The sequence below is a fragment of the Stigmatopora argus genome, chromosome 8 (assembly GCF_051989625.1).
Source record: "Stigmatopora argus isolate UIUO_Sarg chromosome 8, RoL_Sarg_1.0, whole genome shotgun sequence".
In the NCBI taxonomy this organism is placed as follows: Eukaryota; Metazoa; Chordata; class Actinopteri; order Syngnathiformes; family Syngnathidae; genus Stigmatopora; species Stigmatopora argus.
The window spans coordinates 2160030-2179709 of record NC_135394.1 but is presented as its reverse complement, the minus strand read 5'-3'; the positions used below and the strand labels follow the sequence as shown (position 1 = coordinate 2179709).

The 19680-nt window shown below is 40.5% G+C and overlaps 1 protein-coding gene across 3 annotated transcripts in view; it reads left to right on the top strand.

The window, feature by feature from the left end:
- The window catches only part of LOC144078654 (contactin-associated protein-like 4), a 49727-nt gene that overhangs the window by 22637 nt on the left and 7410 nt on the right, over positions 1 to 19680 (top strand). For 2 of the 3 annotated variants that reach the window (XM_077606905.1, XM_077606904.1), the window contains 10 exons: positions 2461 to 2580; positions 2776 to 2973; positions 4713 to 4875; positions 5360 to 5484; positions 6568 to 6738; positions 8314 to 8532; positions 10371 to 10610; positions 11548 to 11772; positions 12040 to 12173; positions 12366 to 12453. In XM_077606905.1, the coding sequence (XP_077463031.1) occupies positions 2461 to 2580; positions 2776 to 2973; positions 4713 to 4875; positions 5360 to 5484; positions 6568 to 6738; positions 8314 to 8532; positions 10371 to 10610; positions 11548 to 11772; positions 12040 to 12173; positions 12366 to 12453 (1683 nt within the window). The remainder of the gene's footprint in view (positions 1 to 2460; positions 2581 to 2775; positions 2974 to 4712; positions 4876 to 5359; positions 5485 to 6567; positions 6739 to 8313; positions 8533 to 10370; positions 10611 to 11547; positions 11773 to 12039; positions 12174 to 12365; positions 12454 to 19680) is intronic. The other variant, XM_077606906.1, reaches the window with a different exon arrangement.

The window sequence follows — 19680 nt, the reverse complement described above, 5'->3', positions numbered from 1 at the left end:
TACTGGGAAAACGCACTTTGTGGAGTAGCACCACCAATTTCGTTATACACAGCTATGTATGATGACAATAAAGGCTTTTGATATTGATTTGTCTCATTGTGCTATGCGATTGGCTGGTGACTAAATCAGGGTTTTTCCCAGCCTATTTCCCATTGATGGCTGGGATAGGCTCTCGCAACCCTTGTGGGGATAAGTGGTATGGAAAATGAAACCCACCAGGGATTGAACCCTGAATCTCAGAACTATGAGGCGAACGTGCGAACCACTCTTTTAACCACTCCCTTTGCTACAAACAATGTATATTATGTGATTTAATGAAAGCTGCAATATTTTTGCTTCTGCTAACTCCGGGGTAAGAAATCTTTCTGTGAAAACAAATTAAAATTCACCACCTATGCCACACTATTAGCATCAGGCCAGGGCAGTATTTATATTGTATGTAAATACACATTTTGCATATTCAAATTGTTTTTTAGGACCTAATTCATAAGACCATTATGCAAATAATAATACAAGTCCAACAGCACTTACAGGGATGATGTTAAACAGCAGATGGTGTTCATTTTAAAAGATTACCCTCATATTTCAAGTGAACTTGAAAAACCTTTTAACTTTATTCATAGTGTTACCCCAAAAACATATTTCCACCACATGTTCTGAGCTTTTGTTGTTTTGGTTGATTTTCTCACTGAGTCATAAGAAGAAACTATGAGAAATGTGTTTAGATTTTTATTTTTCAGCATTAAGATAATGATGTGAAGCTGGCGCAATAGAACTCCGATAATTTATGTGATTTTGTGTCAGTAATCAAGCAAATGATAAGGTAATAATTTCACTAAAATGACAAAATAATAATGTCTTTTTGAATTCAACCATGTCTAGAAAAGGTTTAATTAATTACGATTTGCGATTGCCTTACGATTGCCCTAAGTAAAAAAATAAAAAGTACTGTTTTTGACATTGATTCAAATAAGAACTAATTCAGAAACAGATTTTTTTTTAAATCTGAACATTCTGATATAGGGCAGACACTGCTAGCCGGAATTTTGAGGTGGGGAACACAGTACTGTGATCCCTCAACACTTTTGCGCCCTCAACATTTGCGGCGTAAGCACATCACGGTTTTTTTTTTATATTAAGTGCAAAAAAAGTTCATAAATATGTCAGAATTCATGCAGAAATTCACAAGCGGAAGACAGGCTGAATTGGGTAGCACTCAGCGCTGAAGAAGAAGCGATATTTCACCGTAGAAGAAGAATGACGCGCCAAATAATATATGGCCGAGAAGGACGACGTCTTGCCATTTTCTGGTTTCTTCAGATTACATTTCGAATCACGCTCATCACCTGTGGAGAAACTCTACGGCGAGCCTATTCCAGCTAAGTTTGGATTTCGAATTGTCCTTGAAAATGCCTCCTATTAATCCTGGACCATCCAAGGTATCCAGCGAGCCCAAGGTAAAACAAAACACGATGACAGTTGCTACATAAGCTAAAGGCGAAGCACGCTATTTCAGAATTAATGAATCTACCATGCAATATATCAAGAAAGTAGGAGCAAACATTCAGAAAATGGTAAGAATATCCTTTTCCAAGGACACCAAGCGAGTGGTAACCACGAAGAGTAAAAAAAACAAACCGGCATTATGAGTGACTTACGCCGTAGATAAGGCCGTGAAGCTGGCATGACGATAGGACGTCAAGAAACTGCTCGAGAGCCACTCAGCGAGGAGATGATTCCCACCTGCTGCCTTGCTGTCGCTAACACCCTGACACTTACACTGACATTTTTTTGGTCAATCTTTTGGTCGGTTTGATGAAATGGGAAACCCCATGACTTTTTTCATCATAGCAAATTGCAGCTCAAATTTGAGTACATTATTGAGTATTGGTTAAAAATACGTAAGTGTTTAGTTGGAACAGAAGACCATCGATGATCGAAGTTAGTCCCCATTTGGGGCAGATCATTTTCCTTCTTGTCTTGAATCTGAAAGAACCAATTCCAGAAGCATGCATGTGACCTGAATGCACTGCGATGCATATTGCCGGTTGTAGTAAATTTGTAGTTCAGGAACAATCAAGGTGATAACTTTCAAATTAATCTTAGAATCCATAAAGTATTGTTGTGTATAGTACCTGTATTTGAAAAGACAATAAATGCAAAAATCAGTTTGAAAGATTTGTGGAGTTATTTCTTTCTTTGACTTGGTCTGACAGCAAGACTGGTGTTGGTTTTGGTGTTCCCTCACACTTCAAACAAGGTGTATTGTTGTACAAGCAGTAGCAGACACTGAAAAATGTGCCATTGAGGGGACTACAGTAGCCTCTTGATCAGATAAATGGGAAAAATGACAAAAATACACAAGAGCTTTCAAAAATCCCAGTAGTATAAAAAAGATTAAGATACACCATAGGGCATTTGACATTCCAGGTATAAGCTTGTATCTACTTTTCTCAACAGCAAGATATGAACAGTCCTGTGAGGCATACAAACACAAAGGAAGGACATCAGGATATTATTACATAGATGTGGATGGTAGTGGTCCAATCAGAGCTCAGCTCATATACTGTAACATGACAGGTAAAGAACACACACACACACACAAGCAGAAACACACATGGCATAGTCAAACAATTTCTTACTTGAATGAAATATAATTTTCTCATTATTTTCTCTAATTAATAATTGTTTCTGCATATGTGCCCTCTAATGTTCTGCTTCTGAAGTGCGATATTAACTCATTTGAAAATCATGTTCCCCGTGTGACCACTTAAGACAGCGCTTGGATGGTGATCAAGCACAATAATACAGACCGAACCACGCTGCTTTCAAGCACAGAGAGAAAGCAACATTCAGCCCATTTCCATTATGCTTCCGAAGAGGAGCAGTTAATGTTGATTCTCCGCCAATCAGAGCACTGTGAGCAGGAACTGTCTTACTTTTGTAGGAATTCCCGTCTCCGTAACAGACCAGGTAAAACTTCAAGTTTAATCATTGATTTTAATACGAGTTATATTTTGAGGAAATTAACCCTTCGTTTCAATCACTCACCAAAGGATCATTTGTGATACAGTGTTTCAATACTGTACTGTATCTCCTGCAATTTCGTCCTCCCCTATCCAAAGGACTAACAGTCTTTACATCTCGTTGTTCAGTGACAACCTCTTTTTCGAAATCACAGAGGGTCCATGCCAAGGAGTTGTTGCCTTTATTGCTTCTTTCTGGGTCAATATTGTAGAGATGGTAGATGGATTACGGCCGGTTTATCTTGTAATATCAGTCAGCCGCATGTCACTTTCTTTTTTTTTAACATCTTCTGTTTTCAATGGATAAAAGCCCATGCTTATTCATTTCATTCACACCAGTAATTTTAAATGAAGAACAAAGTGGCTTTAACCACATGCAAAAAACTTGAACTCCGTGACAACGAATGATGTTTGAATGTTGTTGTTGTGGGACAGTCAATGCCCAGTGGAGTGTAGAGAAATTGTCAAGCATAATGCAACAATACTCCAACAATTTCATTATAAAATAACGGATACAGGAAATGTAATTTTGTTTTGGGGGATTTTATGACTTGCATCCTGTTTTCGTATATTGCAACAGTAATTTGCATATCAAAGGCGACCATAACCTGAAATTTCCGTATCTAGAAGCATTCATAAGTAGAGGTAACACTGTATTAAAAAAAGACAGTTGTAAAAATAACAATCCTTGCCTGCTTCAGGTTTACCAAATAATGTGGTGCTGTTGCGATGGTGGGCGGAGGGCCCCAAAGCAGGCACAAACACAACTTTGACGAGGCTTCTTCTACTAGGGCAGGGGTGGCCAAGTCCGGTCCTCGAGAGCCGTTATCCGCTCTGTTTTCCATATCTCCCTCCACCAACACACCTGAATCAAATCATCGGGATTGGTATCAAGCTTCTGGACAGCTTGCTGATGAGTTGATTATTTGATTCAGGTGTGTTGGTGGAGGGAGATATGGAAAACAGACCGGATTGTGGCTCTCGAGGACTGGAGTTGGCCACCCCTGTACTAGGGGTACTAGTAGAGCAGGTACTAGGGGAGCAGCGTGTGCAAGTCGGTGTCCATAGCGTAGGAGTCGATAGCCGAGAGGTCAGTAGAGGGGTCCAAAGCGAAGGTTCAAGATGCTTGGTTGTGGTCAAGATCGTGGTCGTGGTCGTGAATGTGAACGTGGTCCTAGAACAGGCATGGGCAAACCGGTCCTCGAGGGCCGGTGTGGGTGCAGGTTTTTGTTCCAACCGATATAGCACACACAGTTTAACCAATGAGATTCCTGCAGAAAACAAGAAGCACCTGACTGCAATCCACTGATTGCACTTGTAGGACACCGGATTGGTGAAAAGGTGCCCTCTCAGTGGGTTGAAATGAAAACCCGCACCCACTGCGGCCCTTTGTGGAATAGTTTGCCCACCCCTGTCCTAGAACAAAGCAAGATCAGGTGAGACGAACAAGGAGGTAGCCCGAGGAATGATAAAGACCCTCCAGCGACGTCAAGCTCTGGGTGGCTTAAATAGCTCTGTGATTGTGATGAGCCACACCTGGTGTTGCTTGACCCCTCTGGTGCTGGACCTGTAATTGGTTGAATGGCGCATCCACTCACCTGTCTGGCCCTGGGCCTGACAGGTCATTGGTCATATTGATTAGAATCAGCGTAAAAGTTTAAATGAAAAATGTGGTTTATGTTTCAGACAGTATGTCACTAAGGTGGTGGTTTGGAGGACAAGCTCCCGGACAGATTCAAACACACTGGGGCGGCGCTCTGCCAGGCAGTCGACAATGTGCTTGCGGCCTGAAAAACAACTGTCTGGATCAAAATGTCCAGTGCAATTGTGATGCATACAATGAACAATGGTGGTGTAATTTATAACACTCCGATGTATAGTGTTTTCTAAGTGTAACAATGTAAATGTCTTTTTCCATTTTCTTTATTTACTTTGCAGATCGAAAATTGGTTCTGTTTTGCATAGTAATTTCGGAATCTAAGGTGCACCATTATTTTCATTCATAAGACACCTGATTATAAGGTGTATCAGTGCATCAAAGTACTGCATTTGTCAATTCTACTAACACTGGAAAGATTGTTTTATTTAATGTTTTTAATATTTCTTTTATTGTGTTATTTCTGGGTTTGATGAATTATAAATGTTTCTTTAGTGTTTTACTAGAGCAGTACAGCACAGCTGTACACCAACATAGCAGGTTAAAATCAATTAAGCACAACCAAATTTCAGGATTTTAAGTACACCTTATAGTTTGAAAAACACAATATCCATAGACTTTTTGTTTTTTTATTATTTTTCTATCATTTTGTTACTCATCATCTTTTAACCCCTAGGACTAATGACTCAGGTTTCCTCACCCATAAAGAGACTCTTCCAGTACGTTCTCTGGTATTGGGGAGCATAGAGCCAGACTCAGAAGCTGCCTACAAAGTGGGACCTCTAAGGTGTCATGGAGACAGTAGGTTCCTTGATTTTATGTTGTTTCAAACTTAGTACCCCAAGTAATCAGTGCCAAAATAAGTGGTGATACAGTGCAGAACAATTAAAAAAAGATTTTCCAGAGAGCTATTCTTGACTACTACTGCAAGGATTTGAGAAAATAAAACATTTAAAAGTGCATAAAATGGGGGGTGCTGGAGCCTATCCCAGCTGACTTCAGGCCAGAGGCAGGGGACACCCTGAATCGGTGGCCAGCCAATCGCAGGGCACAAGGAGACAAACAACCATTCACGCTCACACTCATACCTAGGGGCAATTCAGTGTCCAATCAGCCTACCGTGCATGTCTTTGGAATTTGTGAGGAAACCGGAATACCCGGAGAAAGCCCACGCAGGCCCGAGGAGAACATGCAAACTCCACACAGGTGGACCGACCTGGATTTGAACCCAGTACCCCCACTGTGAGGCCGACGCGCTAACCACTCAGCCGCCGGCCTGCCATTATGCTGCAATATCAGAAAAAATGTAATATTCTGCACCTTGCCCTTTACTCCACGAAAGGCATTTAAACTAACGGGATGATTCTGGATTCCTGGGGATTAGTATAGAATGCATTAAACTACTTCAAAAAAGTCAATATTTAACATTGGAATAAGGGCCCTATTCAATTTCAACACTTGTCCATGTCAGGGTGCTTGAGCCTATCCCAGGTGATTTTCAGCAATTTCTGGACTACAACCGGGACTAGTAGGGCACACATGGAGACAGACAGCCATTCACACACAAAATCACACGGCCAGCGAGTGGAAAGCAATCTCTCGCTGCTCTCCTAGAAGTCAGGTGAAAGATTCACTGCACTATCGGGTGGCTAAGAAGAAGCCCAATACATTTTGGTTCCAACAGTTTCGATCTGTTTAAACTGCAACATGGCATGTTTAATTCTGTTGTAGAAATTGTCCAGATACACCGATCCTTGTGCCCTCTAGTAATTATAATAAAACTTACTTTTTTAACGATCAGTTCCAAGTATGAGTAAAGTATTGTTTTAGTAGTTGTGTTTGCAAAGGGGACTTTGCAAACTGGTGCTATTTTTTGTATTCCAGAAAGTTTTTGGAATGCTGCGCTCTTTGATGAAGAGACATCCTACCTTCATTTCCCTACCTTTCATGGAGAATTGAATGCAGAAATTTCGTTTTTATTTAAAACAACATCGTCCTCTGGGGTCTTCCTTGAAAATCTGGGCATCAAAGATTTTATCCGTATTGAACTCAGATGTAAGTGAAAGCTTACCTCGTTCTCCATACTATAACCTTTCAATGTTTTTTGTCTTGATGTTATCTTGTCTTTGGTTTCTATGCATCCGGGTTCATTCCTTCTCCCAATCTCTCCCCAAAAAAACAAAAAAAAGAACCCAGCGGAGAATGTCTTCAATTTGGCTGACATTGTCAAAGCAGCAGGTTGTTAAATGGATCTATATCATTATTACTGCTATTGGCAACACTCAGACTACAGAGAATATTCCTCTGGGTTTATTGAAACCCACGCTCGCTATTTTCTCTCCACTTTAAACATCCTCCATTTGATGAGAGTTTTCAAACAACATTCAACACTCTTGTGACTTCATCTCTGAATGTGGATTCATGCAGTCTGGTAGTTTGATGATTAACAGAAAAGACTAATTTGAGTTAAATGTGTATCACAGATGACTGTGGAGCTAAGAGAAGTGTAAATGTTTCAAAGATAAATTAGTACAAAATAATACAACTTAGTGATAATGTAAATAAAAATTGCAAATCATTTAGACAGCAGTCATTCATTAATTTTTTGAACTGCTTATACTCAAAGGCGTCGCGGGGCCGCTGGAGCCTATCCCAGCTGACTCCGGGCGAGAGGCCGGCCAGCCGATCGCAGAGCATAGGGAGACGGACAACCATGCACACTCACCCATACTTAGGGGCAATTTAAAGTGTCCAATCAGCCTACCGTGCATGGTTTTAAAATGTGGGAGGAAACCTACGCAGGCCAGGGGAGAACATGCAAACTCCACACAGGTGGACCGAGCTGGATTTGAACCCAGGAGCCCCAAGCTGTGAGGCTGATGCGCTAACCACTTTCGCCGGACCGCCATGCATAAAATATCCCATCTCATCTTATTTTCTGAACCGCTTCATCCTCATTAGGGTCGCATTGGGTGCTGGAGCCAATCCCAGCTGACTCCGGGCCAGAGGCAGGGGACACCCTAAATCGGTGGCCAGCCAATCGCAGGGCACATGGAAACAAACAACCATTCATGCTCACACTCATACCTAGGGGTAATTTAGAGTGTCCAAACAGCCTACCATGCATGTCTTTGGAATGTGGGAGGAAACCAGAGTACCCGGAGGAAACCCAGGGAGAACATGCAAACTCCATACAGGTGGACCTGGATTTGTAAACAGGAACCCAGAGCTGTGAGGGTGATGCGCTAACCACTCCGCGCCGGGCAGCAGACTAGGATGAATAATTGAATATGATAATTAAATATAGTAACCTATTCATGTTAGATTTCAATTTAGAGTCCCTGTAGGTGTTATAATCATTTTTACATCTGCTCCAAAAAGTGCCGCCAAATCTGTTAAAATGAGCCAACTCTCATTTTAATTGACATTTTTGAAGATTTTGGTGGAAGATATTAGTCATGCTGAATAAACACAGCGTAGTCAGCAAGACTACATATCTTTATGAAATATAATAATTAACAATACATAATTAAATAATAATAATAGATTTTGAAATATGTAGCATATAATATGTACAAAATTTGAAGTTTTTCTCAATCTTATCTCTGTCATGCTTCCGTAATTTTGCAGCCCCCTTTGAAGTGATCTTCTCTTTTGATGTGGGGAATGGACCACTGGAGCTCCAAGTGGAAACTGGTGTCCCTCTGAATGACGAACGGTGGCACAGTGTCCGAGCTGAACGAAATGTAAAAGAGGCAACGCTTCATGTTGATGACTTCCCTGCCGCTACGCAGGAGGCTCCTTCTGATGGCCACATTCATCTGCAATTGAACAGCCAACTTTTTATAGGTGAGCAGCAAATGGGTATCCTTGTGGTAACGTTTGCCAAGTACAGTACTCCCTTTTACGCGGCCCAGTTTGAGTGGTTAGCGCCTCGGCCTAACAGCTCTGGGGTCCGGGCCGGTACACCTGTGTGGAGTTTGCATTATCTCCCCGGGTCTGCGTGTTCATTTTCATTTCATTTTTAAAATGTTGATGGAGAAAAAGCAAAAGTTACCAAATCTGTATATATTTAATGTATACAGTGATGTATAGTGCCAGTGTAGTTCTATGTTTTCCTATAATTGTCTATAATCATACCCTTTTGTTTATTGCGTTTCTAATATTGTCTTCGGGCCATGCAGGCAGAATTTTTATGCTTTTCCTCAACAAAATGAACCCTCCTCAAAAGACAAAGAGAATCTAGGAATTTGTTGTTTACACTTTGCCGTGGCAAGTATTTTTCCAACGTGTACGATCCCAGGAGTCTGGGATGACTTTGCTTATTTGCATAGGAACAATAATACTTCCGGGCTGGTCATCATTTTGGGCCCTCTGTAAGAGAAGAAGGATTTTTTGCACTCACTTCCAACTTTGATGTCAGGCAAGTCCCAGGCTGTAATGATAATTGGACTTTCTAAAAGGATTAATTTTTATATTTTAGAATTCATTTAATCTGAAACTTTTTCCAGCCACCTCATGGTATAGAGGTTCACTGGCCCAACGTCGCTGCGGGCTTGCGTGGGCTCAATTCCCACAGATGGCGCTATGATTGTGAGTGCTTTGTCTCTCTGTGTGCTCTGCCTTTCACCCGAAGTCAGCTGGGTTAGGCTCCAGCAACCCCCGCAACCCTTTCGAGGATGCGCAGATGAATGAATGCATTATACTTTTTTCCCATATTTTCTTTTATTATTTTCATAATAGATTATGTTTATTTTGTCATCTTCTCCTGTCCTCTAGAATAACAGATACCTGCTGTAGAGGATTTCAGATTTGATTCATCTCGCGTTAAATTATATATTTTTTTCTTCACACAAGCAATTGACTAATCAAATGGTAGAAAATGTCTGTTAGATTGAAGAACCTTTATTGTGTGTAAAGGTTTGTGGTACACAGGCTCTTGGGATTCTGGATTCTAACATGGACACATTTAGAAGCTGAAACCTATCTGATTAGTCACATAGATCCTTCCCCAAATGACTGCAAGCTTCTCAGACCACACACTTACTATGAAATGAAGATACTAGACTGTTGGAAATCAGATAGTATTTCATCAAAGGAGTAAGTTATTTTGAACTTTGAACTTTTTTTTGTCAAGACTCTCAATCGACTGAGTCCCATTGTCTAATTCAATAAATAAACCACTAGTTTGGGCAATTGTTTCTATTTTAGTTATGTATGAAATGGATGTTTTTCGATAAAGGTTTAAGATTCAGTAAGACACTGCAAACACTGCAATCCCAAACAGTTAAAAGAGCTCATAACAATTAAGATCGTAACAAGCAAATGTCATTATGTAGTTCACTGAGCTGTAACGTTTCAAGCTCTGTTAAGAGGCTTAGCCCTCATGTCACTGAATAGGAATTAATATTTTATAGCTCATCTGTGGCTATCTCACAAAATGTAGGAACCATACAGTACGCCACTAAAAAATTGTGAATTTATTAGGGTTTACAGTGCAGTCAAACTGTCTGTATGTCATGTAAGGATATTTTTGTTGTAGTGAATGTAAACAAAGCAAGGGGTTGTTACTGCCTGAAACTTGGCATTGTAATGCAGACAAGCCTGTACTTCTGCTTACACCTACATCAGCAGAGAGATAAAGAGTGACCTTCAGCTGCCTTTTTGTCTTTTATTTCCCCTTTTAGGAAGTACAGCCTCCAGACAAAAGGGCTTTACAGGTTGTATCCGTTCTCTGCAGTTAAATGGAATCACTCTTGATCTGGAAGAGAGGGCTAAAGTCACACCTGGGGTCCAACCTGGATGTCCAGGCCACTGCAAAAGTTATGAGTTCCTCTGTCAAAACCACGGTGTTTGTGTGGAAAGACACAATGGTTTCTATTGTAACTGTAATCGGTCAGCCTACACTGGAGCCTTCTGCCATAAAGGTATGGATATTGAAATAATTATTTCTGATCTTGCATTTGGTTGTGGCTGGAGTTGTAAAACATTTTTGACAGACAGCAAATGGTGTTTTTTTGTAACCAATGACAGATATATTATCGTAAATGAACATCTCCTTAAAATATATTCTCAAACTACAAAATCCTAACCCACAATCTCCTCTTACCTTTGTTAAAACAAACATTTGTCTGAAACTGAGTTACATCTTTGCTTACTCATAGAATGCAGTACAAAACAAATCAAATAGAAGACAAAAAACAAAGACCATAATGTGGTATAAATCCAGAGTCTTGACTTTATAGCCTGATCCTCGAAAGGGTCACGTGGTGTACTGGAGCCTATCCCTGTCAACCACAGGCAGCAGGCAGGGGACAGCCTGAATTGGTTGCCAGCCAATCACAGGGTACAATGAAGCAGACACCCACTCCCAATCACACTGTCACTTTTATATATATAAATTATATATGATCATCATGCGAAAATATGTATACATATATATATGAATTGTTAGAACATTATGTCCATCAGTTATTACATTTTCGCATGATGATCATATATAATTTATATGTACCCCCCAAAAAGGATCACATATGATCAAATAAAAACTTTGTTTTCCTTTTTTGCTCTTTTGCTCCGAGTTGACTTCGCATAGTCCTGTAGTGTAAGTCCATTATCTACCATTAGCTTGCGATCGACTGTTTGGGCCTTGTTGTTGTAAATTATAGTGTGATTAATTTTGATGAGGAGTTCATTCATATTCTTACATTATAAAGGTAAAGGAAATCCTAGAGTCAAACTTTCCTGGATAACTTAATCCTTGAATATAGTAGTACTATATTCAAACACGCAGCAACAAAAAGTACTTGCTGCAAATGTCTGGCATTTGGCATTGGATACATTGGAAATTCTAATTTGTTTCAGTGATTTCTGCCAACTTTAAGTCATCAACCTCCATCAGATATACCCTTCTGGAGCCCAATGAGTTAAGGCAAAACCGTAGTGCCTTGACTTCATCTATCTTTTCTAAAATGATCCTGAAAGGGGAAAATATCTCCCTGAACTTCAAGACTAGACAGACTCCCGCACTGCTACTCTTTATCAACTCATTCTACAGAGAATACATTGCCCTGCTCATCAACAGACACGGTAAGGGCATTAATATTTATCATTGTAATTATTGTATTGGAACTTGTAAGATGGCTAAATGTATCCTGGAAGAAAGCTGAAAATAAGGTTGCTATTATTATTATTTTGAGTAGTAATGTTGTAATCTTGCATAACATGCTATGCATTTCAATTTCAGCCTTCAAAAGTATGACAAAATACAGTAAACTGTCTAGTAACCATGTTGAATACAAAGTCCTTTTAGTTTATGGAAGCTTTCTTTTCAATTTGTTGCTGCGTGTTTGTTAGGCAAGCTAGAATTAAGATACAAGTTCCACAACAGCAGAAATGTGGAAGTGTTTGGAAGCAGTGTCACGAACCTGGCAGATGGACACCTGCATGCTGTGGCCATCAAAAGGCGAGGAGACGCCATCTCGATTCAGGTACATGCAGATATAGCTCACAGTAACTTCATATATGCTGGCCAGATTTTTTTGCACAATGAAATATTGCTAAATTTTATATTTGCCCATTGTTTCAAAACATTTTACATTATATTCTGATTCATTGCAGTTTAGAGTTTCTTGGGAAATAATCCATTTCATTTTTTTTCTTTAATTAACATCATTTCCTAGGTTGACAAGAATAACAATGAGAACTTCGTCTTGACATCTGATGTAGAATTCAACAGTATAAATGCAATTATTCTGGGGAGAGTACGTGGTGAGTCAGGCGCCTTTGTACACTTGTTAAAGTCAACACCTGGTGATTCCAAATGTTTTGTCATCAATGCAGTTTGTGATTTTATTGTGATCATTTTATTAAGTCAAATGGCTCTGCAAACAATCATATTTCAAATCAATGATAACTATTCACACTATGCGTTATTATGCAATTATATATATTTATACTTTGCCTTTCGCCCGAAATTAGCTGGGATGGGCTCCGCCGCCTGCGACCTTGGCAGGGATAAGTGGAGGTTGAAAATAGATGGATGAATAGAACTTTCATGTTTTGGGGCAGAAATTCTAATGCATTTATGTTAGGTTTATAACTACTAACACTGGTAAAAGAACACAGGCAGAGAGGTCAGTGTGGTCTTTCTAGAGAGAAACTGGGATCAGATAATCAAATTCAAATGCTCAGGTCAGAATACAGCCACCCGCCTCTACTCTTTTATTGACACGAAGCATATTAACATAGAATACATTCACTTGTGAATCGGAAGGTCGATAAAATATTCACCCACGCATGTTTACAGAAGACTGAGCAACCCAGTCCTTGATTGATGTCATCATTGATTGATCAACTTGGACTTTCAAGCCCCTTTCTAAACACAAAGTGATCACATGCAATTCTTCCATTGTTGTTCACATCAGTATTGATAAGATTATAACTTTGCTTGCAGCCCAGCTCTTATTTTTAAAAAGAGGATTACGCCACATGCAAAATTATCACATTGTGACTGTATCAAAATACAACAATATCAAATCAAAACAGCATTCAATTAGCTAGTAATCTGTTTGTAAAACTTTTACAACACTGCTGTTCCTGTTTTAACATTTTCATTCTCACTTCATATGGTTAAACACTCTAAATTGCCCCTAGATATAAGTGTATGTGATGGGTTTAGTTGAGGTTTTGGTTGGTTTTGTTATGCTTTATTACCTGTTTGTCCTGTCCGAGTGATTGCCCATTGTGCTCACCTGTGTTTCTCCGCCCCTGGTGTATCCCCTGCTTGCTCCCTATTGTGTTACCCAGGTGTTTCTAATTGTAATCAACTCTTGTCTGTCTATTTAAACCAGGGGTCCCCAAACTTTTTCCTGTGAGGGCCACATAACTTTTCCCTTCTCTGATGGGGGGCCGGTGTCAGTTTGTAACAGAAAAAGTGTGACGATCGTAGGGGAGCTTAAAAAAAATGTTGTTTTCCAGAATGCCACACAACCAAATAACCCTTTCCAGGTTCTTTACAGAAAAAAAGTCAGGAAACAAATAATAACACTATTAATGAAATAAATAATAACTAAATAACCCCCTCTGAGTTCTTCACAGAAAAAACAGGAAATAAATAACACTATTTATGAAATAAATAAGAACTAAATAACTCTCTCTGGGTTCTTCATAGAAAAAAAGCCATGGAACATTAACTTTCTGTTGTGCCATGCACAATCTTAACAGATAAAAGTTCAGCTCAGTTGTCAGAGCAGAATCTCTCTGACACATGAGCAGTCTCTTAAAGTTCTTGTGTTTCTTCCTTATAATCCTTTTGTTCCAATAGGCTTGTAGACACCACTGTTTGCAGGTCTCTCATCAACTTCCCTGTGAAAACCACAAAGGAAGCAGGTTGAGAAACTGAACTAAGTGAAACTGCACCTACACAGCACAATACATTTCACTACCAGTATGGTTGTAAAGACGGATTTTATCCCAGTAGATTTTATTATGATTATATTTGTTTATGCTCAGAATGACTCATTCAAGTCAGAAAAGTGAGCTTACCTATGCATGTTCATCAGTGTGAACTGTGGGCCTGATCTGGCTGGTGAGAAGTTGAATATCAGGTTCCATTCTAGTTACAGCCAGTCTCAAGCACTGATGCAAATGTTCATCTGTCAATCTTGATCTCATCGGAGTTTTCAGCAGTTTCATGCGAGAAAAGGTTTTCTCGCAGATATACGTGCTGCCAAAAAATGAGGACAGTTTCTTTGCGTGTTTTTTTATGTTTGGATATGTGTCGTTTGGGAGGGAGGCATAGAAGTCAATGAGACTGTTGAGCTTGAATGCGTCTTTCAGAACATCACAGTTCTGTAACTCAGCCAACTCAAACTGATGTGAAGGCTGGGCTTCATCAATGTCGGCAACAAAGGGGTTCTGAAAAAGACGGATTTCTTTTGCATGAACATGTAGTTCAGTGAATCGCACACCGAACTCCGCCATCAGCATTTCCAGTGCTTCCACGCACTTTTCAGCTGGGAACGGGACCGCTGGGTTCTCTGTCGACAGGTTTTGGGTAGCAGGAAGATGGACAAAGTTGCGCTTTTTCACTTGTTCCAAAAGCAGCGCTAATTTCACCTCAAATGCTTTTATGTGTGAATACATGTCGCAAATGAGTTTCCCTTCGCCTTGTAGCTGCAAGTTAAGGCGGTTAAGTATTTCTGTCACGTCTGTTAAAAATGCGAGGTGCCATTTCCATTCTGGGTTGATCAGCTCTGGGACCATTTTGTCTTTTAAATGAAGAAATTCGTTAATTTCGGGTAGAAGCTCGTAAAAACGCCTCAAAACTCTGCCCCGGCTCAGCCATCGGACCTCTGTGTAGTACAGCACATCTCCGTGCGTAGACTCCAGTTCAGACAGGAATTCTTGGAACTGCCTGTGTTTAAGTCCCTTTGCCCTGATGAAGTTTATGCACGACACCACAACCTTCATTACAGAATCCCACGTCAACACTTTGCAGCACAGTCCTTGCTGGTGAATTAGGCAGTGGACTCGTAACGGGGCGGTGAGACCCCTTTTTTCCAACTCCCGGTTCATGCGTCCTATTAAACCGCGAGTTTCGCCCACCATGCTAGGAGCCCCGTCAGTCGTGATGCTAGCCAACTTCTCCATGGTTTGGCACACTTTGTCAAAAATATCCTCTCCCGTTGTGGTCCCTTTGAGACTTTGGAGGGCTGCCAGATCCTCGCATATCTCAAAGTTTGGGCTAACTCCGCGAATAAAAATGAGCAGTTGCGCTGTGTCTTGCACGTCCGTGCTTTCATCCAGTGCTAATGAAAAAAAGTCAAATTCTTTCGTCTTCTGCTGCAGCTGGGCATATACATTACTCCCGATTTCTTCAACGCGTCTGGTGATTGTACTCGCCGACAGACTTACGGCATTAAATGCATCTTTCTTCTCGGGACACACTTCCTCCACGACAACATCCATACATTTCTTAAAAAACTCTCCGTCAGTGAAAGGCTTACCGTTGCTTGCTATCAGTTTAGCAACCCGAAAGCTGGCCCGAACGGATGCCTGGTTCAGCTGAGCTTGGCATAGAAATGTAGTCTGCTGAGATAATAGTCCAACTTTTAGCTTTGAGAGTTTGTCTGCTCGTATTTGGCCTTGCACGCTATCGTACTTGTCTTTGTGACGGGATTCATAGTGCCGGCGAAGATTGTATTCTTTGAATACTGCCACTGTCTCTTGACAGATGAGACAAACAGCCTTTTCTTTGCATTGAACAAAAAAATAATCGTTTGTCCACTGCAGGTTAAATACCCTGCATTCTGAATCAATTTTTCTCTTAACTAACCTTTTCGCCATTATTCCGTTCTCAAACAGGTTCAGGTTGCACAGTTTTTATATGCTTGAATAGCATCGCAATAGCGATGGTACCAGGGCTCCGCCCTCACCTGCGATCGTCCAGATGTCTCGCTAACACTCTGCTCACGCATGCAACGGTGGAAGTGCCCGCATGCATCAAAGGCAAACACTCTCCCCGCGCGTGTCACCAAAGAAGCAATGCGAAGGCCCGCTTCACTGGGATGATTTGTGGGCTCAGCAGGCGTGCAATGAACCAAACACAAGATTAAAACGTCCCAGTCTTCAAGGCCAAATAGGAAAAAAAATCCGATAGCCTCTCTGGTATTGTTCAGAGGGCTGGTCCAAATGTGCCCGCGGGCCATATCCGGCCCGCGGGCCGTAGTTTGGTGACCCCTGATTTAAACTCTGTGTTTTCCCACTTTTAAAGTACAAAAAGTCTCTGAATTCTTTTGACAACATTGTTACGCTGTTGCTAATCAATTAATATCAATGAGTATCAATGAGAGAATGAATGCAGAAGACTCAAATCAATGCCACAGTTCTAACGTGACGTTTCTATTGGTCCGTTCGGGACTCGGCTCCCTCACCAGCAGTTTCCATATTTTAGCTCAGAGCCATATGCACCCATCAAAAGAGCCACATGTGGCTCCCGAGCCATAGGTTCCCTACCCCTGCTCTATGTGTTTGTCAGTCTTTGTTGGATCGTCAAGTTTGTTTACTTCATGCCAAGTTACCACCTTGTGAGGATAAACAGTACAGAAAAGAAATCACTGAATGAATGTTTCATTATAGAAAACAGAACTTTTGAAACTAAATGGATGAGGACGCTGTGCGTGAAAATAAATAATTTCCTTACATCACTTCCGGTAACTGCAACTAGCCAGTCATAGCTCTGGCTTCCTGGTCAACATTGAAATGGGATTAAAACTCTTTTTTCTGTTTTCCAAAGAAAATGACTAGTAGTTGTGGCTCAGCGAAGTCCAATCTATCGAACTAACTACCGCTGAGCAAGAGCTAAAGCAACCTAAACAGACTTTTCACCAGGTGTGGAAAATTCTCACAGAAAGAGAATTTCACTTCAAGAAAATGACATAGAAATCTTAAGAAGCCACCCCTTTGCATCAAGTATGCATTTAAATTGCATTAAAAGCTTTTTAAGTGGGTAAGACAGCACTGGTATTATGTCACTAATGCAAAAGTTCAGACACTATGACAGTACGTACTGTGTGACTTTTCTCTCTTGCCTTCGTATTGAGCCTCACTCTCTTTCTCAAGCTGTCTTTAATATTCCATTACAATAATATCCTCTGTAAAGTTCTTTCACAAATGAGGGATGATTGAAATCCCCTGTTCCTCAACATAACAACCTTGAAAATATTGCTGCTGTGGGTGTTTAACTGAGTCAGAGAGACACGTACTACAGTTAAGCATCACTCGTCAAGCCTTATAAAGAAAAGAAAAAGTAATTTATTTTTTTCTTGCTAGTAACTAGTTTATAATAATTGTATATCTGAGAAATTTAAAAAAACTGCAATAAAAAGATTGTGATTAGCTAAACCACTAAATTTATATGACATTTCTCTTATATTGCAATATTTGAATGTTAGCTGTCACATTGTATATTCCCTCTTTTTGACCTACAGATATACAGTTAAGAGATAAATGCTGAATAGCCATAGAGAGAAGCCATCCTCAAGTGATTAAATTCAAATTGACTATAGCAGGGGTGGCCAACCAGTCAGAGACTAAGAGCCACTTTTTTTACTGTGTTACTGCAAAGAGCCACATCATACATGGGCACACACAGACCTCTGCTCAGCCAGATTTATTGAAAATGACCCACAGCAAGATAATGACAGTTATTTTTTTCAACAGTTAACATTGTGTGTACTGTCACACACACACATAAACTCTCAGTTAAAGCAAGTCCACAAACAAAAATATAACAATTTTCAATGACATTTTTCTCTTACTATGCTGCTTAGTGGGACTTCTGGCATTCCTTGTCCTGAACAATCCTCCTCAAATCTGGCTTGTATTCCGTTGTTGCCACTCGAAGCAACTCTTTCACATGAGTGTCAGTCAAAACAGATCGATGCTTTGATTTCACATGTTTCAGGGTGGAAAACACAGACTCGCAGACGTACGTTGACCCAAACATCGACAGGATCTTTAGCGCAGCTCGTTTGATGTTGGGGTATTTTTCCATCGGAATACGTTTCCAGAACTCAATGATCCCTTCCCTGAAAACAGCTTTCAGTTGATCCTCCTCACAAAGATCAATCATCTCCAACGATGTTCCAAGCCAGTTGATATGAAGCAAGAGTTATGGTTTTTGAGTGTTTTGTTAATTTTTTGAAAAACTGCATCTGCTTTTCTGCCTGACTTTTCAAAGTGACCAACCTCTGCTTGCGAGGTTCAGTCCCTTTTGGAAATTCCTCGTCGATGTAAGGATGGATTGAGTTAAAGTGACGCTGAAGATTTGAAGCTTTGAAATGCGCCAATGATGCCTGACATATAAGGCAGAATGGCTTGCCATTACGTTCAACAAAAAAATATAAATTCTCCCACTCTGTTAAAAATGTCCTGTTCTCTTGTTCATATTTTCGTTTGGCTGTGCATTTTTTTCCTGCCATTTTGAGAGCGCTTGAAACAAATTATTTACAACTCAAATAATCTCGCGCGTTTGACATCACATCAGACATTATTCTTCTTTTCAATTCAAACTGGCTCACCTGGTCAGTGCGCCACCTAGTGTAAATGAATGGCAGCGCCAGCCAAGCATTTTTTAAGCTTGTGAAAGCCCCTGAAGCCCCGACGAGTGGATCCCCGAGTGCAGGTAACAGGCTAAACTAGCAGCTGTTTGACGGCTCGGACTACGTGCTGGGACCCTGTGTGTACTATTGATGAAGTTTGGTGCAATTCTGAGCATTATTTGTGGCTAATAGTGGCGTTTGCGGTCGGACAGTGGCTCCGTACAGCGCCGTATGTGGCGATAGTGCGGTATTTGCTGAAGTTGGTGGATCTCGTGAATCTAGCGGTCGGGTAAATTAATCTCTTGAATGGGGTTGTTACGGTGTGTTTGACCATGGTTTACACTTACGCCTTACGCCAGAATATCGCTTAAAGAGCCGCATGAAATCAGCCAAAGAGCCGCATGCGGCTCTAGAGCCGCGGGTTGGCCACCCCTGGACTATAGTATATCCATGTTTTATCGCTATATGCCAAATAATTTCCTATAAGTGAGCTTGAAGAACATTTCTTTCAAAGATTCCATGTGGTCATGAAACGTCTCACATTTATGATTTTTCGCACTTCAGATTGTGAATTAATTTTATTGTTAATTGCAGACATGGAACAGCTGGTCCTATTAGTTAGTCCCCAATGCCATTATAAGGAGGAAAAGAGGGAATATTTCATTTACAGAATTATGCAAGTATATAATGAAAAGGGTCACTCTGACATGCAAATATGAAAACATAAATGAGTCTTTGGATGTTACATTTTTGTGTGTGACTTCCAGTCTATCTTGCTTTCTCTGCTCTTTATTCCACTCTAAACTGTTGTCATGTGAGGTCAAAATGTAAAGTTTGGATACCCTTGCCATGCCCAAACATTTTCATGCTACTATACTTCATAGATATGTGG